The sequence below is a fragment of the Fusarium oxysporum genome, chromosome 5, assembly GCF_000149955.1.
Source record: "Fusarium oxysporum f. sp. lycopersici 4287 chromosome 5, whole genome shotgun sequence".
NCBI classification, from domain to species: domain Eukaryota; kingdom Fungi; phylum Ascomycota; class Sordariomycetes; order Hypocreales; family Nectriaceae; genus Fusarium; species Fusarium oxysporum.
The window spans coordinates 2,571,788-2,583,102 of NC_030990.1; the positions used below are offsets into that span (position 1 = coordinate 2,571,788).

Genomic DNA, 11,315 nt, shown 5'->3' on the forward strand with positions numbered 1-11,315 from the left:
GTAATATTTTTTTTTTTGCACTCTCGTTTAACATCAGAGGTTTTCTTGCTCCCTGGAGGCTATGAACAAAGAAGAGAAAAAACTCACGAGGAGTGCAGACTACTCCTACCTGTATGTATCTGTGAGGCGTCAAATAGAGCACCACCGTTGCCGCTAGAATTAGATATTGTTCCTTAGCTTCTGGATTTGTATGCTGCTTGCATATGTTGCTTCCTTTGATGAGTAACATGAAGCGGCCACCTTGCTGGTCAAATATTTGCCCAATTTCAACTTATGTTCAATGTTGTACCGTCCAATAGGTCGGTAATTAATGAAGCATGGTGCTAAATGGGCCCAAATTCCCGGATGATATTTGGAATATATAAACGGATCTAAATTTTGTGTAAATTGGAAGAGATGAGATTGTACGGGTGAAATGAGAGGCTATTTATTATCCTTCTCGGCATCTCAATCACTTCCGTATCACCATCCACGGAGTTGTAAGCACAGCGCTACATATATCGATCGCTGTTCTGCTTGGGCAATTTACCTAACATCACAGAAGCCCTGAGCCTCATCTCAAAGTTGCCAGTGCAACAGTGTTATTGGCTGTCTGTATACGTGATACTACGGCCTTAATTTTACATTAACACCAATTATCGGCTGATCAAGGTTGGTAGAGATTCTGAGTAGTATAGGTAAATAATGTCCATGTATGTACCATAGTGATTCACTGATTGTATACCGTAGTAATAGTGGCTGCATCTCATTGCAGTCTCAGGAGTATACATCACATATCTTGGGTGCACATGGTACAAGCTCAATGCAAGTCGCCCCTGTATCCCTTGTGTCCAACAAGCCCTTAATCACGAAAATCGGCAAATTATTATGGCTTTCCTGTCTTTGCTCAGGGGATGCACTTTAGTACCCATGAAGCTGCTGTCTAACAGTCGCTATTAAAGGGGTTTGCTCAGCAATTGCGATAATTGCTGTGCGATATGCAATGCTAGAATCTTCGTTTTCCCACTTCCTTCACTTCTTTACCTTGTTGGCTTGCCCCCATTTCGCCTGGCCCCGGTATATAATGATGTGGGAATGGGCAAATAGGTAGCGTCCTCCTGTGTATACCAAGGAGCTCCAGACTTGGGTCAGAGATGATGCAGAGTGTCAAATTCGCAGATGACATCAAGTAAATACATCCCCATGGACTTGATATGGGCTAATCATACATGTGCGCCATTTGACCCCTCTTAGGACAGTCGACAGCTTTGTGACCAGTCTGGTGGCACTTGTAGCAGGTCATGGCTTTTCCAGCAGGTGAGAACTGGCTCCCGCCTCCTGAGGAAATACCACCACCAGAGGATATTGATGTTGGCTTGCTTAGCTTCACCTCTTTTTTCTTCCTCTTATCCCGGAATTCTTTGGCTTTGGCACTCTCTGCAGTTGGCCGTGACCGGGAACGGGAGCGTGAACGGCTTGGGCTATCACTGGATGGCTTCCGCTTTTGTCCATGCGCCGGTGCATTTGCGTCGTCTGAGTCCTCATCTTCACTCTCGCTCTCGTTGTCTGATGTCTTCTGGGATTCTGGTTTCTGTCACGGTCAGTCAGCAGTCTTGGTTCTGTCTATCACAGCATAGTGATCGACATGCCTGGTTCGCTGCCTTCTTGAAGCTATTTGTTGAAGTACGCCCGTTTCTCGGCACATCCTCATTATCGCCTGAGTCATTAGATGAATCCATATCACCATACCCAACATACACGACATTGAGAGGTGCTTTGGTCTGACTTGCAGCTTTTAACCCAGCAAATGGGTTGTCAAGAACCCAATGTGTGTCGGCCCCAACATGCTTCTCCAGGGCCTCTTGTCGTTTGGTTTCTTGTGCATCAAGAGCGGCTTTGATTGCAGCCTGGTCAATGTTCAGGTCAAGGCGACCCGCCGCTGGGGAATGTCCAGTCTTTCTTTTCTTGGATGAATGTGTTTCTGAATCCGGGGACGAGTTTTCTGAGGCCACTGCCCGTTGCATAAACTTCATAGTAAGAAGTCTCGAAGAGACTGCTCGTGGTGTTTCGGGCGCCATGATGAATGTTCGTGTCAACGATTATTATATTTGCGAAGACGCTTCGTAGGTGATGTAGTAGAATTCGAGTTGGGAAAGCTCCGGTGGCGCAAACACGTGGAGAGGCTATAGCTACAGGGAAGAAAACGGCCCTGTGTATTAAGTTAATTCATGAAGATCGATTTACAAACTCTTGTAGTAATTCGATTACAAGAGGGCAAAAAAAAAACCGTGTTTATCGCAAAACGCGATGTTCCTTACCCAGTCGCATTACCTCCGTCTAGAAGAACAAAAATATTTCGGTCGCGGATAAACCAGGGATCCGGGGCTGCAATCATCGCCAGGCAAGTTCAATGCCTCACATCCACGGGAAAATCATTCAGCGCCGACACTGACGACTCGATCCGCACACCGAGAAATCGACGAATTTACAATGGCTACGTCTCAATTGAGAGCAATTGGAGTCTTTGCGCGCAGTGCGCGCCTCTCCCAGCGCGCCTTTACCACCTCCGCTCGGCAATTCGAGGCTGCTGTCTCTCCCAAAACTAACGAGACAGCCCCCGCCCCCGTCAACGAGAACAAGCCTGTCGAGATCAACCAAGCTCCCAACCGCGTCGGTGTCTGGTCCCGTAGCCAGAGACCACGTTCTCAGGCCATGACCGGCCCCCGTTTCGAGCAGACCGACTTCGATCTCCAGGTACAACCGAGGCGAGGGAGCTAGGATGGAATATCAAATTAGCTAACTGTGTTATAGCCTCAACCCAAGGCCGCCATTGAGATGATTCACAAGCAACCCGTTACATGGACGCACGAGCGCATTGTTGCCTGCAATGGTGGTGGTGGTCCCGAGGGTCATCCCAGAGTCTTCATCAACACCGACAAGCCCGAGATTGCTGTTTGTGGCTACTGCGGCCTACCTTTCGTACGAAACACCCTAGCAATTTATGCTTTGTCAATACTGATACTATATTTTAGGCCCATGAACACCACCGCACCCATCTCGAATCCCTCCCAGAGACTTCTTACCCTCTGTCATAATCAGCATCGAACGATAGGACCGGAAAGGGAGGGTTGCTATCTGGATCACTATCTAGACATGTGCTAGAGGCCAAAGGGGCCCGTGTACTGTGATGTTTCTGAATGGAGAACTCAAACTTCTGTATATACTCCGCGAATACAATGAAAGAACAAACCGACAGCTTTCCTAGTGCGGTCTTCATGTCTATTTGCTCTGATGGCATGTCAAAATCACCATCGATTCGTCATGTTGTTAAGAACTATCACAAATATCCACTGAAGCGTTCGGATCCTGAATTATGCTGCTGTTTCACATTATCTTAATGAATGTGATGCTTGCCTACCTCCGGCGATACTGTGTAAGGGAACTACCTAGAAGGGATTATAAATGGTGCGCTGCGATTGGCTAAAGAGGAGCTTGATACAAACGGATAGAAAGAGACCCATAGAGTCCAACTCCGGCCCCACTATGACGGTTGTTTGCTTTCAAGCACGATTCTAAACTATGCCTCAGCTTCAAACATCACGTCTCAACTCTGCAACGACACCAGTGCTTCTCTGTTTACTACTTGTAATCTCTCTGTTCCCTGGTCTGTTTCACTATCTCTGGACACTGCCTTTTAGCCTTGTTGGATTATCGGGATCCCCTCAACCCCGCTCAACTGCCCCTCCAGTGATAGACCGTTCGACGGCAACAACCATGAGCTTTTTTCAGAAGCAATTCACCCTTCCTGCTAAGTCACGGGGATCATACCTCATAACTGATCAGGTTGTGTCTTCACTTCCCGAAATTCGGGATTACAAGGTCGGCCTTTTGAACCTTTTCGTTCAACACACGAGCTGTGCTTTGAGCTTGAACGAGAACTGTAAGCTGAATATACGGGCCCGGAGAGCTCTTGATGCTGATATGAGAAAACTAAGGGGACTCTGATGTTCGAGAGGATATGAGCGATGCTCTTGACAGAATCGCGCCAGCTGAAGGACCCAAGGGAGAGGCTCTATACCGTCATGAGTGAGTGCTTTGCGTATAAGTCGCAAGAGGAGACATTGACAGCTGCCAGTGCCGAGGGCCCAGACGACATGCCTGCCCATATCAAGTCTGCACTCATTGGGGCGAGCGTTACTATTCCCATTAAGGATGGAAAGCTTGTAAGTGCCAGCCAATTTTTAACTCGGCCATAAGTGACTGATATCGCCATGCCTAGGCTACAGGAACTTGGCAGGGAATCTGGTACCTTGAGTTCCGTGCCGCTCGCCACCAGAGACGGGTCGTTGCAACTATCCAGGGGGAAAAGGCTTGAGTGAGATGCACAGAAAAGTGGGACTTAGATGTATAGAAAAGGGAAAGAAAAGAGAAAACCTAGACTTGAGCTTTTACACGTCCTTCCTATACGAGCAAACAACCAAAAACGCCGAACACCATCGCCGTGTCTCCGCGGTCCTATAGGGGGATCAGCTTGTTCCATTCTCCTCCTTCATGTCCGTATCGGCGCCTGCCAAGACTTTTGTGTATGGAACATAGCCCTCTGGCGCGGCAGACCCTGGTGTGGCAGCGACGACGTTGCCATTCTCGTCCACGAACTCAAAGTTGTATCGACTGAGAAGATGGGGAATTGCAGAAAGCTGTGGGCCGTATCGGGCAGTGTTGTCGTAGAGTTCGAATAGAGGAACGGCCAAAAGCTTCATGTTCTTGGGGACGCTTAGAACCTCTACGAGAAGAATAAGTATCTAGTTTCTCAATGATGATCGGTTGACCTACTTTGTTTGGGCAACTGAATAAAGTAGAGCTTCTTGCACTCTTTTGGCCTCGTCACATGCGCCGGGATAAACGGATACATGAACGTTTCGAAGTTAGGCCTCCACCACTGAGCAAGGCAGTCACCCACTTGCCAGTCACCAGCTTCCTCACCCTCTCCCAAGCGGCCGACAGGCGCCAGTCTCTCGTCCAGCCGCGACTTGAAGCCTTGAATCTCATCGTCTTCGGGGCGCAGGTAGTCTCCGGGGAGCTTGAAAAAGGCATTGGCGATTTGCAGCATCAGAATATGTGGGTGGTTGTGCTCGTGGCAGACGAGAATGCCTTCGCAAGTGCGGCGCATCCCATGTTCCGTGTAGTGTTCCTCGAGTCTCTTGAGACGAGCGATGACTGATGGGTCCTCTTCAGGCTGGGTTTCCTTGACTCCAAACGTGTAGTTCGACAGTGGGTAGAGCGTCACCTTTTCGGGTTGATTACCATTGAAGGACAGGGGAATGACGGGCGGCTGTCCTGACTGAAGCGCATCGGGGGTTATTGTTGACATGGCTGCTATTCAGGCGCTACCAAGGGAGAAGTATTATATAGTCAAGTATCTCGAAGTCGCTCAAGGTATGATGCCGTCGTCGAGTCGAATGCAGTATTGGCTACTAGGGCATCTAGGTCGGTACCTGAGGAATTGCGGAGAGCTCAGGTCAGTCAGTGCTTGTAGAGCTCCAGGATTATTTACGGCAAAATATGTCCCAAGTTCCTAAACAAGAAGGCGGTGTAAGGTCGCCAGGAAGCGTTATAATATAGTCTTTGCGATGGATGACAACCAATAAAACGTATTGAGGGACTCATAATCCGCTATTATGGTTTATGTAAAGCAATGAGTGTGCGAACTGATTAGAATATTATCCCACCTGAGTTGATACTACCTATGCATTGGTAACTGTGTGGCGTAGAAACCTGGTATTTCCAGCGAGCCGACGTTCTGAATCGTTGTGAGAAGAAGCTAGTTATATACAATTACGATCACCTATTAGGACAGAAACCGGGCTCAAGAACAACAAAATTGACGTGGCTGGTAATGTGAACGTTGTATATGTATGCCGAGTTGAATAGTAAAATACCTCTTTTAATGTTTTGATAAACTGGCTTCAAGATTAAGCGGTCGTCTGATGTACCTATACTTACATGTAGGACATAAGGCTTGTAACAAACCCGGAATGGGACCTGAGTCCACTGTGCGTTGACCTCAGCGTACCATTTTCTCATCTCTTTCCGAACCTTCATCGCTATGCTTGCAATGGACATCTTGTTATGATCTAGACTGACGGATTGTATCAAGGTTAGAGTTATGTCTCTGAGGAATATTGTATTTCCGTAGACCTGCCTTTTTAGGTAATGAGAGCAAGGATTCTTGGAACTAGCCTGAAGATGGCTCCTGTGATGCAACTGGCTGAGATTTCTGAGGGTGCTGTATAATAAAAGTTCCGAGTTGGATTCGATCGATCTTTTCACAGGAGAATTTTCATAACATGACGAAATAGATAACTGCAGCTGATAGCTGGAGAGGTACCCGCACTGACTGTGACAAGGTGCAAGTCATGGGTGTTTGGATAACGGGGTTAACCGGCGGGGTTCTTTTTTTCCCAGCATACCCAATCGAACTGGCCGAATGCTTCCAGGGCAGCAGGGGAAAGGTACTTATACATGTATTCAGGCGTGTCTTATGCTTGGATCAGATGTTGTGTAGAAAAGTGATCGTCACAATAAGTGTCCGGAACCGGCCAGTCAGGACAAAGAATCGTTGTTTGGCTGAGCTACTATAACCTTAGATCAGAGCTGACGAAGTCAGAGAAGACCAACCAGTTCGTCCATTGAGTGAAACATATAACTAGCCGTCAATTGGCGAATTGCAGTAGAACGGATAGCAGTCGAATCATTCACTCATCTAATATCGTATCTATCCATCCATTCGTTTGATTCATCATGTTCTATCTGGGCTGTCAAAATGTTGGAGACATAAGTAGGTAGAGATTGATCGAGACCCATTGTATGTCGAGTTTTAGAATGGTCTAGCCAGACTTAGAACCAGGGCCGCTGTTAGGCGTACCAATGTTCGCACTATCATCCCCCCAAACCTCGATTTGTGTTTGGTCTGCCCACGGCGTCGTCGCCGTCAAAATCAAAATCCCCATTCTAACGTTGATTTACCTATCTCCCGCCCTTACTACTCACAATCCTGCAAATTCCTTCACGTGCCGTCACTCATAAAAATCCCCTTCTCTGGCAAGGCAAACATCTTTCCCGAGCTTGTTGCGTCATGCGCATACCGAGACATCCCTCTTTGTCTAGTATTAGCTCGCCTGGAGGAACCTGTTAAAACTCAAGGCATTACGAGTACAGTACTGTAGGTATACGAGTAGACTATGGATGAGGCAAGCCTTGTCAATAGCCTCTCTCAGAGGCTCTCAGAGCTCGAGCACAAGGTTCACACCTTTCGCCACGAGGTGGCAGCTGATTTCCTGCGCTACTACCACGATCTGCTCCGAGACACACAACCCGACATCGCTTCCAATGTTGCCCAGTCCATAGCCCAGTCATTACCCAAATACCCAGACCTCAGCTCAGTCCTCACAAGTCTGGATCTGGACCTTAATAAAGCTGCAGCTGACTCACATACTCTACCACTTGAATCGACTCAACGCCACTTTCCCCCGCCGGCCACTGTCGCTACCTCCGGATCGGGAGCCGCAGAGCCTCCAGGCAGCCCCCGCGATCGACATCACGAATTGCTCTTTTACCTTCCCCTGCTAGAGGGCTCTCCTCCAAGACCGCCTACCTCTCCTCACCTCACAAATAACCACACTCCTCCTCTCGACATGTTGTTGCCCGACCCGAGCATCCAGGCAGACGAGAAGCAACACTCAGCCATTGAGGCAGGAAGGAAACCCGATAACGGCACTGACCAACTGCAGAATGCCTTGCCGGTAGTGCCTCATTCGCCTGGACGGCCAGGTCATATTCGCCGCTCTACCAATGATACAGTCTCGTCGTGCCATTCGGATCGAAGCGAGTCGAAAACTCCACGGAGCGCCCTACGACGGTCTTCAAGTAGTTCCAAACCTCCACAGAGTCCTAGACGTGTGCGTTTTGATGTCATGGGAGCAGAGGTCTTACCTACAGCATCACCACAACCTACCGATCCCATGATTCCCCCCGCAGCGTCTGCCGCATCCACCGACCAGCCTCGCGCGGAATCTATGCTCGACGATGACCTGGAGGACCTACGACCGCCCCGAAAGATTTCATCTTCAGAAGCACTGAGAGCACTATCTAGGGCGCCGTTGGAGGAAGGAGTGTGGACCGAGGTTAATTCAAACCCAGATCAAAGCTCCGGTGAAGAGGACAAGAAATATGCAAGCATTTCTGAATCTCCGTCAGAAGAACGGGCCAGTCCGATTATTATTGCACCGGAACCGCCATCGCCACGCCACGTTCCAGAATCTGTTCGGATCGAACGCACGTTGGGGGGCGTAAGTGAGGACCCAGACGAGGACCAGGATTCATCCGATGACGACTTTCTCTCAATGGCGAAACCTAGATCTTTTACCAATAAGAAAGCTCCTGCATCGCCATCTTTGAACAGAATCCCCGAGGAGAGCCAGGCCAGTGGCCATGATGCAAGCCCAGCTTCACCTACTAAAGCTCCAAGTTCTGGTACTCACGACGAACTGGGAGCCGTCGACGAAGACTTGGATGAGGAAGACGAGCTTTTTCACTTTGAGGAAGGCGGCGGCTTATCTGCGCCGCCAAAGCCCAAATCGAAACCAACCCCCCTTGCGGTCGAGGAGGATATCGAAGTTGACTTGCCGGATGTACCGGAGACTGAGCAGTCTCTATACGCAACTTCACCAGCAGTACACATAACCAAGAGGCCTGGCTCAGGGCCGACGACACCAATCGCGGCCCGATTTCAAGCTGGTTCTGTGGGATCATACAAAGGACGGCCAGTAGTCATGCCTGTCGTTCGTAATCCCGAAGTACATGCTCAGGCTGCCTCATTAGGGCACTTCAATACGTTTGTTGGGGGATTGGACGGACGCAGCGGCATGGATGAAGCAGATCTAAGCAGCTTCCGCGCCAGCGTCGCCAATACCGGCTTCTCTGGCACCCCGCGCAGTTTCACGGAACGCCTGATGATGGAAGAAGCTCAAAAGGCAAGGGCTGGTGGTCCGAGGCTAAGCTAAGAATACATTGTACCACAAGGAGTTTGGGGATCTTATGCATACGTCAAGGTCTTGGGCCTGGAATTCTGGATAGCTCGTTGTTGGCGTTGAACATATTGCGATAAGGAGTTTACATATTTATATATATATACACGCACAGGTGGTGGGCTGTGGATTAAGGATGATATACGATTAGAAAACGTTATATATACCTCTTCGTTGAGGGAATGGTTGGCCAAGACATTCGAGAAAGCAGCAAAATCTCATGGGAATATCCTAATATGAATCTTTGTTTTCTGTACAGGTAGGTCTTTGGGTAGTTTTGGTATCATGATGTCTCAAGAAATATCTTGCATCAGCTCACATGAAAGCTACCAATCATCGTGATCTGATTTTCATAGCGGGGTACCTAGTTTCTAACGCTCTACCGGGGGTATGTGTCTAGAAAGCATCATCCCGTCATGCAAGACAAACATTTTGCCTCCATTCTCAGCATCAACTCAATTGCCTAAGAAGGTGCCAAAGAAAACGACATTCAAAATGGGTGGTCTTAACCTCGAAGTGTTCAAGGTATGTTTATGTTATGTTCCCGCTGCATAGTTTTATGTGTTTCGAAGTGGCTCTGTTGAAGACGATGACGAGTTGCGAACAAGACACTGACATGGCATGTCCGCAGTTCGGCACGTATATCATGTTTCCTATCGGAATCATGTTCTACTTTGGCACCAACCTCGATAACCGCTTCGCCGTACCTGGCTTCTGGCCCAAGCCCGAAGAGTGCAACAAGATCCCCAAGGACCGAGACGAGATCAAAGCCGAGTATGACCGCATCGTGGCGCGACAAAAGCTCCGACAGGCCAAAAAGCTTGAAGAGGAACGCAAAAGAGCAGCACAGCAGCCCGAGAATGACCAGCCCGATTCTTGAAGCCCAGTGAATCGGATTCAAGCATGTACATTATTAGCCAGAGGGTTCGGCAACGGCAGCATTAACGATGTATTCATGGCGTTTGGAAGGCATTGGAAATATTCCCCCTCTGTTGGTATGGGCAAAATACAGCATCGTACAAAATTGTTACAAACTCATCGCTGTTCTATGTTTTATACATCCAGGTTTCTTTCAACCTTGTCCCACTCTTCGTCCCCTACAGCTCCCTGACGTACATTGGCATAAATGGCTCTGACTTCGGGATATTCCTTGAGTCCGTTCAAGAGCATGTCGAGAGCATTAGCTTGCTCTGTGGTGTCAATGCTGACTTTTGTGTCCTCGTTCGGTGCCCAGACAATGTCTGAGTCGAGAATCTCAAGCTCAAATTTCTTAGACAGGGCCTCAGTGATGGCTGTCAACGTGTTTGGCTGGGTCCAAGCCAAGAAGTCACCCTCTGGCAGTTCCTCGACATCTTCCAATCCCTCGTGCTCAATCGCCTCGTCCAGAACATCTGAGAGTGACGGCCCGCACTCCTCGGCTTTGAAAACAGCTCTACCACGTCTTGTAAAGTAGAAGGTGGTTGACCCAACCACTCCACCGGCCTTCTTCACCACGAGGCGCAGGTCATGAAGAGTCCGAGTCTTATTGTCTGTCTCAGCATCGATGACCATCGCAATGTCAGGGGGCATGAGGACCTCCAGAGACATAGACTCGAGCTGTGCGCCTGTGACTGAACGACCTTGACCTCGTGCAATTGCGCCCTCGATTAAGTTCTTTGGTATACTCGCTAACACCAAGAGTCAGACACAAATCCGGACTAAAGACTACTGTGCATATATACCTTTTGTTGCAGCGTTTATTGCAGTGGCCAGTTGAGGGTTGAATTTGACATCATCTCCATACACTATCGAATATTAGAAAAACCCTCAGGCCGTAAACACGCACACAGTGATGCCTACTTCTTGAATACATAGCAATTGTCTTGGTGAAATTAGATCTCTCAGTCATCTTCTTCTTATCAGTTACAGCTTTGATGTGTTTTGTCTTGGACCACTTGTTGTGACCAGCCAATTGAGCTGGTGTTGTCACGAAAGATCGTTGACATTGGTGACAGATTGAGTTGGCAATTGACTTTGGTGCCTTTACCAGCGGGTTCAGACACTTTCGTGTCGCCATAGTGAGCGAGGGGGTCACACCGAGATGCTACCCTTGAGTCTCAGAATCTGTCAATAGAGAAATATTCGGGTTTCGTGACTTCTGGTCCGAGTCTTCATCATGCCCGGCTCAGGGTGAATCGGCCAAACTCCGGACGCTGAGGATGCCCCACAATGACTTACAGTGGTTCTCAGAAGCAATGAAACCTAAGTGGC

The 11,315-nt window shown here is 48.7% G+C and overlaps 7 protein-coding genes across 14 annotated transcripts; 4 read left to right on the forward strand and 3 right to left on the reverse strand.

Annotated features, from left to right (window-relative positions):
• Positions 1 to 639: 639 nt before the first annotated feature.
• Positions 640 to 2,330, reverse strand: FOXG_01909 (uncharacterized protein). The gene is made up of 2 exons (XM_018379024.1): positions 1,629 to 2,330; positions 640 to 1,570 (listed from the first exon to the last, which is right to left on the reverse strand). The coding sequence occupies exons 1-2, from the start codon at positions 2,055 to 2,057 to the stop codon at positions 1,199 to 1,201; spliced, it is 801 nt and encodes a 266-aa protein (XP_018235027.1). The 5' UTR covers positions 2,058 to 2,330; the 3' UTR covers positions 640 to 1,198.
• On the forward strand, positions 926 to 3,360 carry FOXG_01910 (NADH dehydrogenase (ubiquinone) Fe-S protein 6). 4 transcript variants are annotated; one of them, XM_018379028.1, is made up of 5 exons: positions 941 to 1,168; positions 1,234 to 1,296; positions 1,364 to 2,733; positions 2,791 to 2,958; positions 3,012 to 3,360. In XM_018379028.1, the coding sequence occupies exons 3-5, from the start codon at positions 2,470 to 2,472 to the stop codon at positions 3,072 to 3,074; spliced, it is 495 nt and encodes a 164-aa protein (XP_018235031.1). In that variant the 5' UTR covers positions 941 to 1,168; positions 1,234 to 1,296; positions 1,364 to 2,469; the 3' UTR covers positions 3,075 to 3,360. The 4 variants fall into 4 exon arrangements, with proteins under 4 accessions (XP_018235029.1, XP_018235031.1, XP_018235030.1 ...); XM_018379026.1 differs by having other exon boundaries at positions 926 to 1,296; XM_018379027.1 differs by having other exon boundaries at positions 1,234 to 2,733.
• Positions 3,361 to 3,456: 96 nt separating this feature from the next.
• On the reverse strand, positions 3,457 to 6,463 carry FOXG_01912 (uncharacterized protein). The gene is made up of 3 exons (XM_018379034.1): positions 6,182 to 6,463; positions 4,813 to 6,118; positions 3,457 to 4,762 (listed from the first exon to the last, which is right to left on the reverse strand). Exons 2-3 carry the CDS (start codon positions 5,348 to 5,350, stop codon positions 4,506 to 4,508), a joined length of 795 nt encoding a protein of 264 aa, XP_018235032.1. The 5' UTR covers positions 5,351 to 6,118; positions 6,182 to 6,463; the 3' UTR covers positions 3,457 to 4,505.
• Positions 3,515 to 4,848, forward strand: FOXG_01911 (uncharacterized protein). Of its 5 annotated transcripts, XM_018379029.1 has the most exons (4): positions 3,534 to 3,919; positions 3,975 to 4,065; positions 4,115 to 4,202; positions 4,259 to 4,848. In XM_018379029.1, the coding sequence occupies exons 1-4, from the start codon at positions 3,559 to 3,561 to the stop codon at positions 4,352 to 4,354; spliced, it is 636 nt and encodes a 211-aa protein (XP_018235033.1). In that variant the 5' UTR covers positions 3,534 to 3,558; the 3' UTR covers positions 4,355 to 4,848. The 5 variants fall into 5 exon arrangements, with proteins under 5 accessions (XP_018235034.1, XP_018235033.1, XP_018235037.1 ...); XM_018379030.1 differs by having other exon boundaries at positions 3,515 to 3,919; positions 4,115 to 4,848; XM_018379033.1 differs by having other exon boundaries at positions 3,539 to 4,065; positions 4,259 to 4,800.
• Positions 6,464 to 6,884: 421 nt separating the features above from the next.
• On the forward strand, positions 6,885 to 9,347 carry FOXG_01913 (uncharacterized protein). Its single transcript, XM_018379035.1, has one exon. The coding sequence runs from the start codon at positions 7,221 to 7,223 to the stop codon at positions 9,039 to 9,041; it is 1,821 nt and encodes a 606-aa protein (XP_018235038.1). The 5' UTR covers positions 6,885 to 7,220; the 3' UTR covers positions 9,042 to 9,347.
• Positions 9,348 to 9,359: 12 nt separating this feature from the next.
• On the forward strand, positions 9,360 to 11,013 carry FOXG_01914 (uncharacterized protein). The gene is made up of 2 exons (XM_018379036.1): positions 9,360 to 9,590; positions 9,697 to 11,013. Exons 1-2 carry the CDS (start codon positions 9,456 to 9,458, stop codon positions 9,943 to 9,945), a joined length of 384 nt encoding a protein of 127 aa, XP_018235039.1. The 5' UTR covers positions 9,360 to 9,455; the 3' UTR covers positions 9,946 to 11,013.
• FOXG_01915 (uncharacterized protein) lies at positions 9,982 to 11,285 on the reverse strand. Its single transcript, XM_018379037.1, has 3 exons — positions 10,905 to 11,285; positions 10,787 to 10,849; positions 9,982 to 10,732 (listed from the first exon to the last, which is right to left on the reverse strand). Exons 1-3 carry the CDS (start codon positions 11,119 to 11,121, stop codon positions 10,119 to 10,121), a joined length of 894 nt encoding a protein of 297 aa, XP_018235040.1. The 5' UTR covers positions 11,122 to 11,285; the 3' UTR covers positions 9,982 to 10,118.
• Positions 11,286 to 11,315: the final 30 nt, after the last annotated feature.

Coding starts and splice junctions, on each gene's coding strand:
- FOXG_01909 (XM_018379024.1), bottom strand. CDS start 2,057: ATGGCGCCCGAAACACCACGAGCAGTCTCTTCGAGACTTCTTACTATG. Junction 1,571..1,628: donor TCAAGAAGGCAGCGAACCAG/GCATGTCGATCA, acceptor TGACCGTGACAG/AAACCAGAATCCCAGAAGAC.
- FOXG_01910 (XM_018379026.1), top strand. CDS start 2,470: ATGGCTACGTCTCAATTGAGAGCAATTGGAGTCTTTGCGCGCAGTGCG. Junction 2,734..2,790: donor AGACCGACTTCGATCTCCAG/GTACAACCGAGG, acceptor ACTGTGTTATAG/CCTCAACCCAAGGCCGCCAT. Junction 2,959..3,011: donor GCTACTGCGGCCTACCTTTC/GTACGAAACACC, acceptor ACTATATTTTAG/GCCCATGAACACCACCGCAC.
- FOXG_01911 (XM_018379029.1), top strand. CDS start 3,559: ATGCCTCAGCTTCAAACATCACGTCTCAACTCTGCAACGACACCAGTG. Junction 3,920..3,974: donor TTTGAGCTTGAACGAGAACT/GTAAGCTGAATA, acceptor GAGAAAACTAAG/GGGACTCTGATGTTCGAGAG. Junction 4,066..4,114: donor GAGGCTCTATACCGTCATGA/GTGAGTGCTTTG, acceptor GACAGCTGCCAG/TGCCGAGGGCCCAGACGACA.
- FOXG_01912 (XM_018379034.1), bottom strand. CDS start 5,350: ATGTCAACAATAACCCCCGATGCGCTTCAGTCAGGACAGCCGCCCGTC. Junction 4,763..4,812: donor TATTCAGTTGCCCAAACAAA/GTAGGTCAACCG, acceptor TTCTTCTCGTAG/AGGTTCTAAGCGTCCCCAAG.
- FOXG_01913 (XM_018379035.1), top strand. CDS start 7,221: ATGGATGAGGCAAGCCTTGTCAATAGCCTCTCTCAGAGGCTCTCAGAG.
- FOXG_01914 (XM_018379036.1), top strand. CDS start 9,456: ATGTGTCTAGAAAGCATCATCCCGTCATGCAAGACAAACATTTTGCCT. Junction 9,591..9,696: donor TTAACCTCGAAGTGTTCAAG/GTATGTTTATGT, acceptor GCATGTCCGCAG/TTCGGCACGTATATCATGTT.
- FOXG_01915 (XM_018379037.1), bottom strand. CDS start 11,121: ATGGCGACACGAAAGTGTCTGAACCCGCTGGTAAAGGCACCAAAGTCA. Junction 10,850..10,904: donor AATTGCTATGTATTCAAGAA/GTAGGCATCACT, acceptor AATATTCGATAG/TGTATGGAGATGATGTCAAA. Junction 10,733..10,786: donor AATAAACGCTGCAACAAAAG/GTATATATGCAC, acceptor TCTTGGTGTTAG/CGAGTATACCAAAGAACTTA.